This window comes from Brugia malayi (genome assembly GCF_000002995.4).
Source record: "Brugia malayi strain FR3 genome assembly, contig: Bm_v4_Chr2_contig_001, whole genome shotgun sequence".
Lineage (NCBI taxonomy): Eukaryota > Metazoa > Nematoda > Chromadorea > Rhabditida > Onchocercidae > Brugia > Brugia malayi.
In genome coordinates, this window is record NW_025062476.1 from 1,759,466 (window position 1) to 1,776,784 (window position 17,319).

Here is a 17,319-nt window from a genome sequence, read left to right on the forward strand (position 1 = left end):
AGAAAAAAAAAGATGTAAAAATCTCAAGCAAATTTTATTTTGAATAAATTTGTTAAAACTAAAATTCATCAAAAATCATCAAAACCTCGATTTCAATGAGCATTTATCCATCGTAAAATATTTCAATAAAATAAATATTCCTTAAATGATCAAAAAAAAAAAACAATCATACTTTTCACAAATATTCTTATGTTTATGTAAATTTTTTGCAAAATGATTTATGTCTAAGGATATTAATAGATAAATACAAATAATTTCATACGAAATTCAATCATAGCTGTATATATTATAGCAAAAATATATTAGCAATGATTCAAACGAACATAGCTAATTCTTAAAAATGCAAAATTTGAGATTTCTTTTCATAATCATTTTTTTTTTTTTTTTCTAATTAAAATAACGAAGAAAAATGATACATATGAAAATTATTATTTTTTTATAATTCAAATGAAATATTTTTTTTAAAAATTTCTTCATAAAAAAATTAGATATTTTTCCTTCTTGAATTTAATCATTTTTTTTTTTTCAATAATCACAAATCATCTTCCTATGAATAATAAAATTATTACCGTTTCTCTTTAAGACTTCTCTTCATTTAATCATAGATTTAATTTAACATTTCTCCATTCATCCATTTCCTATAACAATTAATGGCTTTTATTTCACATATATCTGTAAGTTTAATTAACTCTAAAATAGATTCAGCATTTTTTCCAATGCTACTACGTATCATTTCCCACGTAAAGCGTACTGATAAAAGATGAAAAAACGTGATAAGCGTATGATTGAAACAAGAAAGTGATACACGTAACATAGAAAATGAAAATCTTACACACGTCATAACTTAGTATGTGAAATATGAGATAAAAAATTCATATAAAATTTCTTATTAAATTCCTACAAAGAATTTACAAAATGTTAGTTACGAGATTCACAAAGTATATTCTATTAGTTATAGGAACAATTATAATTAGCAAAATGAACCTAAAATGAAATACTATGATTTAAAACTTCTTCCATATCTTATCTAATTTCTATTTTATCATAAAAAGGAAAAATTTATAAGTACTACTAAAATAAAATTAAAAATTATAAAATATATCTGTGAAAGAGAATGATGTAATATTATTGAAAAGAAAAAAATAAGATAAAATGAAATAAAATAAAAAGAAAAATTTATAACTACTAAAATGAAATTAAAAATTATAAAATATATTTGTGGAAGAGAATGATGCATGTAATATTAAATTATTGAAAAGAAAAAAAAAAAATAAAATAAAAAGAAAACATGAAAAATCATTCTGCAAATTAATTATTTGAAGTATCATCCAAAATCAATCAATCAATCATTTCATCTTTTTTGCTCTATGCTAAATAATCTCCCTTCAATAAACGCTTTATCATTTCAAATATATCTCATACTCAAATGCTCCTCTTATCTAATATCTCCTTTTTCAAAATAATTTAAATTTTCACTCCTACTTTTTTATTATATATTATATAAAAAAAAATTTTTTATCCAATTCATATCCTTTCATTGATGAATTATCAAAAAAAAAAAAAAAATAACCTACATTAAACTAATTGAATTATATTTTTTGTGTGCAAGAAATTCATTATTTATTGGTTCATAAAACCACTGTCAATCTTTCCATAATTTCAGCAAAATGTTTTATTGGATAATACAAACTGATAACTTCAACAATGTAAAAAAAAAAAAAAAAAAAAAAAATTCATAATTGGAACAATGGAAAAAGCAAAAATAACAAACAGATTAGTAGGAGGAAAATTCTATGGAAATTTAAATTCTTAAAAATCTAACAAGCTAAGTTACCAAAATAGTAATCAACTATTTCTTTTATTTTCTCTATTCGAAACTTAGGTTATTCATATTTTGACTAATTAAAAAAAAAAAAAAAAAACAGCAACAAATGATGCGATTTTTTGATATTCACCGGAGATGTATAATCAAGAAGACGAAATATTAAATGTAGTGCACATGCAATCACTTCTTTCTGACAATAATATATTCCTAAGCAAAAACTTTCGTCACAGTTTTTCTTGATTTCTTTTTTGTTTTCTTTCCTAATTCTGAAAAATCGGCAAACATTTTCACTTCTGACTCTTCTTCCACTTCTTTTTGAAAAAGTTTCAAAGCCGCCAGATTGAAACCACAGATATCCTGCAAATCAGTATTCCACTGATACAAATTATTAACGATTGAAGTTTGCTTTCAAATAGTCATGATTACAAGCACTTCTAGATAATTACGACTATGAAAATGACCTAAAATTTATTTTTTTTTTTAAAAAAAAAAAAAAACAACGTAAATTTATAGCACTTTCACCTCATCCTACATTTTCTAAAATTTACTATCTAAATATAATTATCTCAATCTGTGTTTCTAATTTTCTTTTTTTTAAAAAAAGTGAAAAGTAAATTAATTAACCCGTAAATCATCCAATCCTCGCGGGACCTTGCGACATAAATCATCGAAAAGCGTTATCAAATCAGTTTGTGTTATGAGATAATTGTGATGAATTCTAGAAAATGAAAAAATACTTTGAAACTTTGGAGGACTTTGGGGAAAACTCGAAAATAAATATGCCAAACATTTAAAGAAACTTTCAATTCAATAACACCTAACATATATTTTCAATAATTTTTACAAATGTTGAAAGAATTTTTTTTGAATACAGCTCAGGTTGAAATATGAAATGAAATTACATATCAGATGAATTATCACAACGAAATTGCCTTCTTGCTTATAATAATTGCTAACGACAAAAGATTAAAACACTTATAGCAACAACTCATTTTACTGAACTTCATATTTAGGAGATTTAGATATTTATGTGAAAGTTACTTCTGCAACAGCAGAAATAAAATTTAAAAAATTAACAAATAAATGAGTAGATAGACAAATGGAAAACTTACTTTACAATGAAAATTAGTACACGTGTTGCTAGTTCTGCTTTATAACGTTTTCCAATACAAACACCCAAAGCTCTGATAATATCCGGGACAAAACCGAATGGCACCATTAACAAACTTTTTTCCAAATGACTAGAATGAAAACATTGAAAAAAGAAAAATTCTCAATAACTTTTAAAATACTCTGAAAATCAGGAAACTAAAATAAAATTAAATTAACCTCGATGGAACACGTTGAATCACATCAAGTACAAAATGATCAAGTGATGCGCTTTCAAAGTATGACAACAATGGATGCTTTTCATGCTGCAAAAATAATAAAGCTATAAGAAACAAATAATTTCTTTCCTTCAAAAAATATAACTAGAAATCAAATATAAAATATTGGCAAAAATACCTTTGGATCATCCAACATAGCTATCTTCTCATTTCGCATGATCTCTAATGCTTCAATAATATCCTCAGTCTAAAAACATTCAGTTTCATAAAAAAGTAGTACTGAACGAACATAAGATATTCTTCTCAGAAAACAAAATTAAAAATGGATTTGCTCATTTAACGCAAATAATTCGCATAATAAAAAAAAAAAAAAGCTAACGATTACATTTAGCACAACAGCAAAGTAAATTCTTAAAAAGTTTACACAGATTCTGAATAGAATATCATACGTTGACGGTAAATGTAAGGTAAACGGTGAGTGAATTCAGTAGAATAATTCAAAAGATAAAAGATTTAGATCCGTCTTTTTACAAAGTTTATACAATGAATAATTTTTTTTTTTTTTTGATGTCAATCAATAATTCACATCCATCTTTTTTAAAATTAGTTTAGCATTAATGCGCTTAAATTGTTCTAATATATAAATATAAAACAGTGCAAATATATGAGAAATAATAATAAAAATTAACCGATTTAATACTTGCGATAGTTTTCTGCACTGCTATTTCGGCTTCATTAATTTTTTCTTCACCAGGCACAACATCATTCAATTGAATAAGACGTTTTTCATATTCTTTTTCTCGTTCCATTGCTTCTTCTTCTTGAAGAACAATAATTTCTTCTGTTAGCTCCCACAATCGGATTGATTTATCGTGAGAGGAGGAAATCTATGATAAAATATTTTTAGAATTGAAATTTAAAACTTTACTTCGCTTTCTTTAAAGTAGAAAATTTTTTATTTTGAAATTTAATTCTTTAGTTGTTCTTTTTAAGTCCTTAATTTTGATTTCCTTTAGTTGTACTTAAGAACTTACGACATATTTTCCATTAGTAGTTTGTGCAAGAGCTCGAATTTCGGCTGAGTGTAGATTTAAAACCTGAATTCGTTCAAACTTCACTGCATCCCATTGTTTGATCAAGCCGTCTTTACCGGCAGACCACAGCAAATTTTCTTCTGGTGAAAATAAAACGCAAGTCACACTGAAAACTATGGTAAATTAATACAAGTCTAATCATTTAGATAGAAGACCGGTAATACTAGGCCAAAGACTTTTGTGTTCGAACAGGGATGGCTGAGACTTAAGCCAAGAGATTCGTTGCATATATTTGAATGTAAAAAAAAAGCTTCAGAAATAAACATAACCCAAGTTCTGGCTACAAATTTCACAAACTGGAAGCAAAAAGAAAAAAAGACGAGCAAAGTAAATTTACATGTCATCGTGAGCATGAAAAGACTTGTGACAATCACCAAAGTCTAATCCCCATATCTTGACGCTTTTATCGGCTGATCCAGTAGCAACTAATTTATTATCCTAAAAAGGATAAATTTAGAAAGCATTCTTAAAAGCTGAGATTTCTCCTTATTTCACTACAACTTCTGCATCTATAAAATAATTACAGAATTGAAATAAATATCTTACTGCGCAAAGTATAACCACAAACCACTAGCATTACTGTTTTAAACGGTAAATGTAGGAGTTAGGAAAAAAGAACAAACATTTTAGATTACAAGCTGGTTGTTAAGCTTAAATTTTACTAAAAAGAGACATACATATGAAATATGAATGGCTGTAACAGGGAGTGAATGTCCATAAAGCGAAACGAAGAATTTGAATGTATCCACGAAATGAACACATGCTGTATTATCTAGAAGTCCTACAGCAAGAAAACGTGAATCATTACTAGCAGCAACGCATAATGCTTCATCTGGTACTTCCAATACGCGGCAAGGCTTTACTGATAAACGTTTCCTGAAGATTTAAGTTATAATATTTCAACAAAATATACAACGTAATATCATAATATCCTTCTACAATGATTACGGGAAATATAACATTTAAATATAATTGAAATTTGAACTATTCATTTGTTTACATTTCATTACAAAACATAATATCTAAAAAATATTATACCTTGTTCCTTCACTTACTAATTCGTAATTCCAATATCGAACCGTCTTATCATTACCACAGGAGACGAAGCCTCTCTAAAATTAGAAAAACATTTCGAAAGTTCTACAACAATGATTTCTCCGAAATATTACGTTTAAACCAGCTTCACAACTTCAGAACTATAACTCTGTCAAAGCTTTATACCTTATCAGGCGTTGGAATAAGTTGCCAAACAGCTCCATCATGAGCTTTCTTAATCATTTCAAGCATTTCATTTGTTGCCAATTCAAACAGAAAGATGTTGCCCTCCTAAAAGTATTTAGCCTAACAAATAATCAATCCTGAATTTGAATATATCAGGAAGATTTTAAATCAAAGATAAATAAGTTATCAAACGTAAACTTACCTTAGTTGCTAAAATAATATGTTTATCGCCGGTAACAAATAGTGACGCAGTGATATCTGCCATTTGTTCATCCTCTAATGTATGCGAAATCTGCAAAATAACATAAGGATTAAACTGTTTAGTTCCATTAAATTTTAATATCAAGAAAAATGGAAATTATTGAAAAAACTTCAGTTTGCTTAAATATTTTGAAAATTGAAAAAAATAAAACTTCCTACCTTGAGACTATGCAAATTCCAAACAATAGCCGATTCTGCGCTTCCTGATACAAAACTGAATCCACTTTCTGCAACTGCGAGACATCGAACATCTGTACGATGACCTAACTAAAACATAAAAAATAGTCGCGCAAAAAAAGTGGAATTAAAATTCTAAAAGTTATAACAAAACGAAGCCATGATCTATTACAATAACTATGATTTTAACCTGATTCAAATCAGCCAAATCAGCAAACTGCACTTCATTTGATTTGAAATCGACTAACATTGTTTCAGAGAGAACTGTATTCTCTGCGTAGAGTATATATAACTAAATTAAAAGAGTATTAAGTCAACAATTCTAAAAAAAAATTTTTGCCTTAGGATTATAGAAAAGTAAGTAACCATTTGATTATATTTTAAAAGTCACAATATGCAGGTGTGTGTTTAAAAAAAAACCAAGTTGGAACAGAAACAAAAGGTAGTCAAGGAAATAAAGCATAAGACAGTTATATAATGTCATAATAATATTTCGAGCATTGGAGCAAAAGGAAGTTTTACTAATTTTATTTGGCGAACTATATTTGCCTGAAATAATCAGAAAGATATTTTTGACTAAAAAATCAAGTTATATGGATATGATTCAAATTTTCATTTCTTTAAGCTTATATTGACACAAATGATTGCTAATGCAATTGTAGATAAATAAACACTTCTTATAATAAAAGTACGACAAACCTGATATTGGAGTATTTCATCTCCACACCTTTTCACAGCTGAGCTAAAATCAATCCATTTCACCTTCCCATTCGGTTTATATTCACCTATTCGTGAGATCAAAATGGTAACATCTTTTGCAATATCTGTTTCCGAAATTGCTCCCACGTCACCACTGCAACTGCCAATTAATAAGTTGCCAGTTTTACTGGTACAAGTTTCTTTTCATTACTAATATTAGAATATGCCAAGAGAAAAAAACTTTGAAATGTTAAAAACTACCTTTCAGTCGATTTTTTGCGAGCCTTCCGAAGTTTTTTCATCAGACGCTTTTGTGATTCATCATCATCATAGATTCGGAAGATATCGACACAGTGTAACGAACCCTAAACAGTTTCCTGCTTCAATTTTTTTACACAGAACCACGAAAACAACAAATAAATAAAGTTGAAAAGGAAATAGCGATCGCCACAATTACAGTGGAAGATCGCTATTTCCTCTAATAATTTTAATAATTCATAAAATTTTACTAATAATTTATAATTCATAAAAAGTCTAGTAATTTATAATTCATAAATTCAGAACTATACATCTTCTAACCACTATAATCTTTTTTCAAGCTACAGCTAAGAATAAGGATTTTTATCCCACTTATTTCTTGAGGATAGCAAAAACACATCTCAATATATTACATCATTTTTCCTTTAATTAAATTATTTGTTAAATGATTAGTAAAACAAAATTCAACATTATTTCAGTAGAAAAGTCAACTATACATACTTACCACACATGCAATAAGTTTCTCATCCCGGCTAACAGCAAGCTGAAGAGTTCGTCCTTTAGAACGTCTCAAAATTTGTCCTTTTTTCACACAACGTACAATATTCTAAAAAAAAAAATTCATCCACTAAATTTTAAAAAAATTTTTTTGCTTAGAAATTTCAAAAAATCAAAACTGTCATAAGCATTATTTTCTCGTTGAAAATTTTTTCTATTTCAAGTACTTAAAACACTCACATTTGCCTGCGTATCTTCAGTATATTCAACAGAGTTATCGCTAGCTTTTAATTTCTTCGTTGAGTTATTATCTTCGTCATCCATCTCCATTTTTTCTAACCAGTTAAGTTCAAAGACTCGTAGTTCTAACTCTGCGGATCCAACCAGTAGAAAAGTATCGTTTTTGAGCAGCGAAAACGTGTAAACCTTTAAGTACAAAAAGGTGAAGTAAGCAAAAATTAACATAAATTGAGAAAAAAAAAGTACTCCACGATCATCATTATTTCGTCCAGTCAATTAGATATAGTCTTAAATTAATTGATTTCTGATTTTCTTATCAAATTTAGTGATACTAATGGTACAAAAGAAATGGAGTGATTAAAACCAGGATAAAGTTTAGTAAGAATATTACCTCGGAATGACAATCTGTTATGGTGAAGAAGCAACTTCTTGAATCTAAACTCCAGAACTTCACATATGAATCTTTTGAGCTAAAAAAAAATACGAATATCAAAAAAAGAAAAAAAATTACAGTATGGATTATCAGGTGCTACAATTTACTTTTAAATGTTTCATAAAATAATACCCTCTAAATATTCCATAAAAAATGGTGGAGAAAAAAAGAATGGAAAAATACCTGCTAATAAGAAATCGTCCATCTAATGTAAACTGTAAATGTGTCACCGAATTTTTGTGTCCGTTTAAACGAAATAAACCAGATTCATTTACGATATCCCAAATAACCACCGCTGAATCCTACAATTACAGATCATGCAGATGAAATAAAACAATACAAGTTAGCTTGAAAAATTCTGAAATACGATTTCCCACTAACAAAAATTATTACATAGATTATCATTCTTAAAAGTGATAAGGGTCAAAATGTGGTGATTAGGGATCTGGACTTCAATTGAAACTCAAGTTTCAAACTCATGTATCTCATTACTGGAAGAAATTTCAAGTAAAGGAAGGAAGTAAAATCGATGGCCTATAATTATATATGTGAAATTCGTGGAACAAAATCATGATAGTACAGAATTTTGGTTACATATACAAAACCTAAAAATTCAAAAGATACCTTTCCACCAGTTGCCAATGTCAAACCATCCTTACTAAATGCAATACAGTTAACACCTGTTCTGTGTCCCGAAAATGTGACATACATTGACCGATCTGAATTTTGGATAGAAATTCGCATTTATTGAAGCTAGTTTTTGTATTCAGCTTCTCCAGATATTTACAATTATGACTGCTTATACGTGAAAACAAATAATTTACAGCTCACAAGAGTATTAATTTTTGATAGCCTAAGTGGTCTACTCGAATTTCATATGTTTGTGTGGAGAAGGGAAGTATAATACAGACATTTATGAAAAAGTTAATTATATTCAGGAGAATAAATAGCTATTCATATCAGTCTACATAGAAATAAAGGATTTCAAACCATCGCTTTTCCGATCGTACAATCGAGTTGTTCCATCGACATATCCAACAGCAAGGAACCGTCTATTCCCACTAAATTTAATGGTCGAAACACACTTATTCGACCCTCTGATTTCATCAACCTGAACAAGATTTCTGAATCTATTTAAACTTAAAATCAAATACTTATATAACCAAAAAAGCCCGCAGCTTCAAAGTTTGAAACACACACTCAAACAGTTAAATTCCATCTCATCTCTTTTCTCTCTATTTCAAATGATTGGTAAGTATTACTTCAAAAAGTAGCCAACTACTTGATGCTTCCTGAACCCTTCTAATTTTCTTGAGTTTTGTGAACTGTTCATATATAAAAAGCTTAGCTTTAAATTCGATCACTAATCGAAAAAATTTATATATGGAAAAAAAATAATTTAATTTTCAATTATTTCAGTTAATTTCCCATAAAAATATGTGCTTATAACACAATTTCACAAGATTTCAATTAAATTTTCAAATTATTTCTAGATAAAAGCTCAAAAAAAAAAAAAAAAACGTAAACTAACTTTCTCTCCTTTTCTCATGTTATAAAAATGAACATTTTCACATGCTGACACAGCGCAAATGTTATCAGTGATAGCGGCAACAGTTCCACTACTTGATGCTACCACATTACAAGTACCATCGTGTGTATATCGCAAATATTGTTTGGTAAGTCCCATTTCTGAAAATTATTTAATCAAATTTAAACGACTAATGTTGAAATTAATATCGGAAAAATTCTGTTTTTTTTTTTTCTTTTTTTACATTGGCTATTCAATGAATGGTCAGTTAAACAGTTCAAATGATGAATTTAGTTTCTATTTTTATTAATACAGTCTGACAAATCCAATCCGTTCCAGAAATATGATAAAAGTATAAGTATAACAAATTTTGTTCCTGAATTCCTGAAATATAATAAAAGTGCAACAAATCTGCTGGAAACCCAGAAAATACTACTAAAACCCTCAGCCTCAGTAGTAGTAGTAAAAAACTTTCAAGCGACCCCGTTTGATCCGTAACCATCAAATCGATCTGCAACAACGAACAAACGTGGTTTACGCTTGAATTGGATTGTTTGAAAATTGAAATCCCGTAGCTGTATAATTGAATATTTTTGGAATTTATTAACAATGAAGGAGAAATAAAGTAAAATAAATAGAAAAAATTTTTAAAGTTATTCTCATAAACAGTAAATTTGCAAATTAAATACTTTACCTAAAAAATATTAATTTAAAATGTTTACCTTAAAGAAAAAAGTATGCTAAATTTATTTTAAGTTTAACTCTGTTGCCATAAAAATTTAAAAAGTTCAATAAAAATTGCATATTAAATAAAAAAATTTTTTAAAAAAAAAGTTCATTACAACATTCATTATCTAAAAAATATTTAATTAATAAAATTTTCAATTTATTCCAAAAAATTTCAGAATTTTAATTATTTGAGTTACATTTAGAGTTCATTGAAAAATAATAAAAATACATTTAAATGACATTATTGTTAACTTCTACAATGATATAATAAATATTATTATAAATAAATTCTAAATATATGATTTTAAGAATTAAAAATATTTTATAATTCAATTAATCATCAAGCATCTTCCTATTTTCCATTAAAATTTATTGAATTTATAAATTGAAAAATATTTTTAAATGGTAAAATTAATTTTGCAGCATTTCTGTACAAAGCATTTTGAACTGAAATATATGCTTATCATAAATAAATAAATAAAAATGTTTTCCATAATTTATTAAAATATTTAAAAATGAGTGGAATTCACAGTGAGTAATATTATTGAATGAATATTTTGAGAAAAAAAGAAAATTCATTTTGTAATAATTTAATTTATAAACATTTTTTACTTCTTTAAATATTTTATTCGTAGTATAAATATTTGTTTATAGTAATATCAAAATTATTTATATTTATGTATGTTTTTGTGAAAAATATTTTATTTATTTTTATTTTTATACTTATATATTAATCGTTTTCACTTTATTAAATTATATTTGCACAATAACGAAAAAAAAAAAATGTTTTAAAAACTTAAAGAAAAAAAAATGATATTTTGTTAGTTTTATAAACAAATGAATTTTATTTATTTATTTTTTAAAAATAAAAACAATTACTAAATTAAAAAAAAATGAAGAACAAGGAGGAAAATATGTTTGAAAAGATTTTAGCTAAATGTAATATAATTTACATATTAATTTCCTAATATGTAAATTATTTATTTGAAGTATAAGTTTGTAAACAAACTTTTATTTACTTTATTGTTTTATACATACACTTTAGAAATCAGTAAAATGAATAGTGTAAATCAACAAATTGAGCAATCTCAACAAGTATTTATGTGTATTTTAGTTGCTATAAAATTTTAAATTATAAAAAATAAAAAAAAATTTAAACAACAAATTTTTGCTATTTTTAAAAGCAAACTGAAAAGATAAACAAAATTTGTTTTAGTTTGAATTTTGATGAAATGAGCAAGAAGGAAAAAGAATTATGAATTTATATTCAAAGCCTAGAAATGATTGATAAATAATTCAAAATAATTGATAAGATTTCTCTCACGTGATTCACGTGAATCAATTTGTTAGAGATTTTTTTGATGATAATTTTTTAATTCTACTAAATTTTAGTTATTTTAACTAAAAAAAGAATCATTATTAATTCATTGTTTTACTGATATGATAACAAAAATTTGTTATGAATTATGATAATATTTATAAATTTAAATCTGCTAGTTAAAATAATATTTAAATCCAAATACAGATGAATTTATTATGATTATTAATAATTTAAAAAAAAAAAAGTAAAACTTATTTATTGTAATTTTTTTTTTTTTTTTGAGCTACTTAATAAATTGATTATTTTATCATAAATTGATTATTTTATCATAAATTTATTTACTTTTAATAACAATTAGTATAATATCAAAATGATTAATTTGATTATCACATGTACTAATTAATCAGTTATCAATGTTTTAATTTATCTTATCATTTTCAATTAAAATTAAAATTTTATTTTAGCTAAACAAAAATACACCATATAGTTGCTATTCAAATAGATCAATCATTCGAGAGTTGCAATTTTCGGTGATAATTGATGATCATCGAATACGTGGACAATTTATTGATTCATTACCATTTGCGGTTAAATTTTCAACCGAAAATATTGATTTTATTGTACAACCGGATGTTGATAAGGTTTATGATAAATAATTTAATTTAATAATTTTAATTAAAAATTAATCTGAAATATTTACACTTATTAGACAGAAAAATTCATTTAAATTTCAGGAAGTGTAAAAAAAAAAAAAAGAAAAATTTTTTTGAGGATAGTAAATGTGATAGCATTTTATGTTTGATTAATTTAATTTTGCAAACCTGAAATTAAAACGAAAAGAAATTTTTGATATTTTAAAATATATCATTGAAATAAATAATATTTATTACCTTGTGCTTAACTTTTGAATGAATAAATTAAGATTACTTTATAAAAGAGAAAAAAATTTTTCTTTAAGTACTTTTAACTCTTACAACTTTTAGCATCTAATTTAAATTTTCTCTTGTAAATATTAATTTTATATTTTAATTAATTTAAAAAATAATTTTATAGATGGATAATATAGTTGTGTTACTATATGGTCGTGCTCAATATGAACTTTCGGAGTGGAAATATACGGCACAGCTTCGGATTAAAACAGGAAGTGGTAAGTTTTTTTTTTTTTAAATGCAAACAGATGTCAACGCAATGAACGTAAACTTACGTGGTAACACTTACGCAAGCTTAGTTGCTTATTACGTAAAATTATTCTTACGTAAGATTGACTAAAGATTATCATAAGACTAATAATTGCTTTGTTTAATAAAACAAACTCACTTGCATTTTTAGTATTACAAAAAATAAATTTTACAAAATTGAAAAATTAAGATTTTAAATTTAGATTCTTTTAAAAGATTTTTCCATTTTTTTTTTTTTCAGCCGAGAAGCAACAAGGAGTACGTGTAGTGGACAAATTGCTTGTTGAATTTGGTAATCGAATACCGCCACTGTCATTAAATGTGACGGATACAAAAGTGAAACGAATTAAATTTGAAATGCGATTAATAAATAAGGTTAAAGTTCAAATGGTTAATTAATTTATTAATTAAAGTATAAGGTTAATTAATTTATTAATTAAAGTATAATGCATTTTTGAATTTTAATAATTTATAAAAATTTCATTTCAAACTATTTTTTTTTTTTCTTTCAAAATTACAAAAACATCAAGGGGCTACAGTTATATGAACAATTAATTAAATTTGAAATGCGATTAATAAATAAGGCAGAAGTTTAATTGTTAATTAATTTATTAATTAAACTATAATGCATTTTTGAATTTTGATAATTTATATAAAATTTTATTTCAAACTATTTTTAAATTCTTTTAAAATTACAAAAACATCAAAAGGTTATAGTTATATGAACAATTACCAACGTTTCAAAGTGGTGGCGATGTTATATTATTATTTGAAGAAAATGAAAAATTATACGTTGATAAAGCATTATTAGCTATACATTCTCGTTATATGGGTAATTAAAAAAATTTTAATTAAAATAATTAATATTCGATTTAAAAAAAAAAAAAAAATGCCAAAATTACATCTAAAATAATATTTAAAATATTTTGGAGTAAAATTTATATTAAAGAGTTTGAATTGTTGTTAAATTTGCTCAAAAGTTATTAATTTATTACTGTTATAAAAAATAAACATTGATAATTGAGCAATTTATTAATTAATTGTTTGGTAGATTTGTACGTCAATTATTTTAATTAATTTAATTATTTATATAAAATTATATAAAAAATAATTTAATTAATTATATTATATTAATCATTAATTTAAATTATCCCTTAATTTTTTAATATGAAATGCTAATTTGATATATTCTTTAGCTTTAGCAGTGATTATTTTAAATTTCAAACTCCAAAATTTATTTCTTTTTTCCTCAAAATTAACTCCAAAATTAAAATTAACTCATAATTAAAAAAAAATTTTTTTTTTTTAATTATTAAAAACCAAAAATTTTAAATTGTTGAAAGAAATTAAATTGAAATTTGTTTTTTTTCTTCTTTTTCTAGCATCAATGCTTCATGATGCTGCACCAAATGCTATCATTGATATGTGCTTATTTGATCGAAATGACTTCTTGGAATTACTTTATCAAATTTATGCTACTAATCGACCAATTTCCGCCAATCTTTTTGCGCTTTCACGAGCAGCGATAAGTTATAAAGCTGATATAATCCTTGCTAGAATCACCAAATTTATATCTAATCTTGATGTTAGCATATTAATTTAACATTGATCATTTTATATTGTTTAGTTTAATTGGCTAAGATTATTTATATGGCTGATCAAATATAGCCTGATCAGATGAGTTGATCAATGAAATAGTTTGATAGATTGACTGATAATTTCTATAGTCTGATCAGATGAGTTGATCAAATGAAATAGTTTGATAGATTGACTGATAATTTCTATAGCCTGATCAAATGAGTTGATCAAATGAAATAGTTTGATAGATTGACTGATAATTTCTATAGCCTGATCAGATGAGTTGATCAAATGAAATAGTTTGATAGATTGACTGATAATTTCTATAGCCTGATCAGATGAGTTGATCAAATGAAATAGTTTGATATAGTTTGATAGATTGACTGATAATTTCTATAGCCTGATCAGATGAGTTGATCAAATGAAATAGTTTGATAGAGTCTGATCAGATGGGTTGATCAAATGAAATAGTTTGATAGATTGACTGATAATTTCTATAGCCTGATCAAATGAAATAGTTTGATAAGTGACTTACAATCCGTATTGGGATGAATGGATTTTACATCAAGAATAGACATTTTACTAATATCAAAAGTGTGATATCCGGTTTTCCGTTTCTTCACTGCAATATATTTCCTGTTAACTTATTACATTTCCAACCGATCAACTAATATTAATCATTTTAATTAATTGCTAATGTTTGAATTAAAAATTTTTATTTACTTATTCAATAATATAAACTTTTTTCTGTTTCATTTTCAGATGGATATAATATCCAAATTTCAATTATCAATTCAATTAGAATTGGATAATACACTTATCGAATTAGTTTATGATGCCGAACAGAGAGGTCAATGAATATTATTGTTTTTTTTTTTTTTTTGCTTGAATAGCAATTATAAAATAGAAAAAGAAAATTTAAATTTAAAAAAAAAAAAACACAAATAAAAATTATAGGTATATGGAGAGAATTAATTGAACAAGGATTTGAACCAAAATCTCTTGGTACTGAAATTTATCATCGTATTATCTGTCCAGCAATTATTAAAGTACATTTAGCATTTAGCTTTTCTATTTTTAATTTCTAAAATTTATTTAAATATTATTTATTGTCATTTAAATTTTACATATTAATTAATTAAAATGAAAAAAAAAATTTTATAAAAATTATTAAATTATAGGCACGACAGCATCGTTTAGGTGCTAATCCTTACATTTCACATTTACAATTTAATTTTCATATGCAACAATATCCATATACAGTACCATTATTAATACCAGGTCAAACATTGTATGTAAATAGAGGAATATTATCATTGTATAATATTAATATTTATGATGATTTAGAAGGTAAATTATTATTTAAAAAAAAACTTTAGCATTTTAAACATATTATTTAAATTATTATTATTATTTATTAAATTTTTCATTCATTTTGAAAGATTTCAAAAAATAACTTTAGCATTTTATAATAGTATCTAAAATCATCAATTTATTTATTTATTTTTTTTTTTAATAAATAAAATTTAATTTTAATTTTATTTTAAATGCTTGCACTTTTTTTTTTTTTTTTTTTTTATAGATGGATATTTTTTACGAATAACATCAAAATTGATGACATCTTGCACAAATGCAGGTATTACTATAACAGATTTAATTTTAAAAATGCTACAATATATGTATCCTAGTCAAACAGTTGTCCCAGGGCCTTATATTAGGCCAATGATGTTATTGGCCGAGGAACATGGAATGAAACGATTGTTGAACAATTTATGCGAGGTTATTTGCGCAGCATTTTTGTCAAATGTCATAAATATTATTTGCATAAAAAAAAAAAGATTCAAGAATGTCTTCATGGCATTTTTAGTATAAATATATTTTCTATTAAAATTTAACTATTACAAATTTATCTAATAAATGAGACATTTATTTAAAAATATTAAAATGAATTTCTTGCGCTAAAATTTAAATAGTCAAATCAAATAAACTTAGATTCGACTAGTTTAAATTTATGGAAATTGTTTTAAAATTCAAAATTTAAGCAATCAAATCAAATGAATTTGTTAGATCGAAATAAATTTGAATTTATGGGAATTGTTTTGAAGTTTAAAATTTTAATAATTAAATCAAATAAATTTGAATTTATGAAAATTGATTAAAATTTTTATCATTAAATCTAATCATTATATATTGTCATCGAAGATGCTTGCACTTGAGCCAACATTATCACCAACAACAATGCTTGAACATTTTGAACTTGCAAATCGTTATCATCATTTAAATTTATTAAATGCAAATCTTATACGCATGGAAGGAAGGTAAATATTTCAACTTTATTAAATTTAAATTTAAATTTAAATAGTAGGAAAAAAAATTCATTCATTTTTTTTTTCCATTTTTTCTTTTAGTTTCAAACGAAAAGTTGGTGAAATGGTTGCATTAGAGAAATTTGATGAATTACCAGATGAAATTCAACAACAAATTTTGGATCGATTATATTCTGGATGGGCATTAAATGATCAACGTTTAGCAAAGTAATTTTTTTTTTTTTATAAATTTAAATTTTCCTTTTTTTTTTGGTGCAAAAAGAGAAAAAAGAAAGAAAAAAATGAAACAAACAAAATAGTTTAAAATTTTATTTTAGTTGAAAAATTATTATAGAATTAATCAATAATGCTATCTTTTAATATATCATTTATATAAAATTTTATTTTTGTTCTTTTTTTTTTAAATTTATATTTCTTTAATAGTGTACCAACTACAAATATGGAAAGAACAATAACATTAAATAGCGGTGGATCAAAGCCAAATGAATATGAAAACGATCCAAATTTGCTAACTTTTCAAGGTATGAAAACAGCAGATGCATTTGGTTCTATGGAAGAAATAAATATTACGGATGCTTAAAATTTTTATAATTATTATTTTATTCTGAAATTAAATTTGATATA

The 17,319-nt window shown here is 24.8% G+C and overlaps 2 protein-coding genes across 2 annotated transcripts; one reads left to right on the forward strand and one right to left on the reverse strand.

The window, feature by feature from the left end:
- Nucleotides 1–2,032: 2,032 nt before the first annotated feature.
- Bm3356 (WD-repeat protein 3, putative) lies at nucleotides 2,033–9,721 on the reverse strand (the record flags this gene model as incomplete). Its single annotated transcript, XM_043078112.1, has 23 exons — nucleotides 2,033–2,182; nucleotides 2,450–2,543; nucleotides 2,938–3,066; nucleotides 3,155–3,240; nucleotides 3,332–3,400; nucleotides 3,843–4,040; nucleotides 4,188–4,353; nucleotides 4,585–4,685; nucleotides 4,925–5,123; nucleotides 5,286–5,359; nucleotides 5,469–5,573; nucleotides 5,671–5,760; nucleotides 5,889–5,996; nucleotides 6,097–6,198; nucleotides 6,606–6,759; nucleotides 6,867–6,970; nucleotides 7,369–7,470; nucleotides 7,602–7,787; nucleotides 7,993–8,071; nucleotides 8,218–8,336; nucleotides 8,659–8,753; nucleotides 9,025–9,145; nucleotides 9,566–9,721. 23 exons carry the CDS (start codon nucleotides 9,719–9,721, stop codon nucleotides 2,033–2,035), a joined length of 2,787 nt encoding a protein of 928 aa, XP_042934046.1.
- A 1,626-nt stretch (nucleotides 9,722–11,347) lies between these two features.
- On the forward strand, nucleotides 11,348–17,275 carry Bm8848 (b52-prov protein, putative; the record flags this gene model as incomplete). The annotated part of the gene is made up of 13 exons (XM_043078113.1): nucleotides 11,348–11,386; nucleotides 12,077–12,253; nucleotides 12,666–12,759; nucleotides 13,032–13,165; nucleotides 13,508–13,622; nucleotides 14,173–14,375; nucleotides 15,131–15,218; nucleotides 15,326–15,417; nucleotides 15,550–15,718; nucleotides 15,951–16,147; nucleotides 16,571–16,686; nucleotides 16,777–16,902; nucleotides 17,119–17,275. 13 exons carry the CDS (start codon nucleotides 11,348–11,350, stop codon nucleotides 17,273–17,275), a joined length of 1,707 nt encoding a protein of 568 aa, XP_042934047.1.
- Between the last annotated feature and the right edge of the window lie 44 nt (nucleotides 17,276–17,319).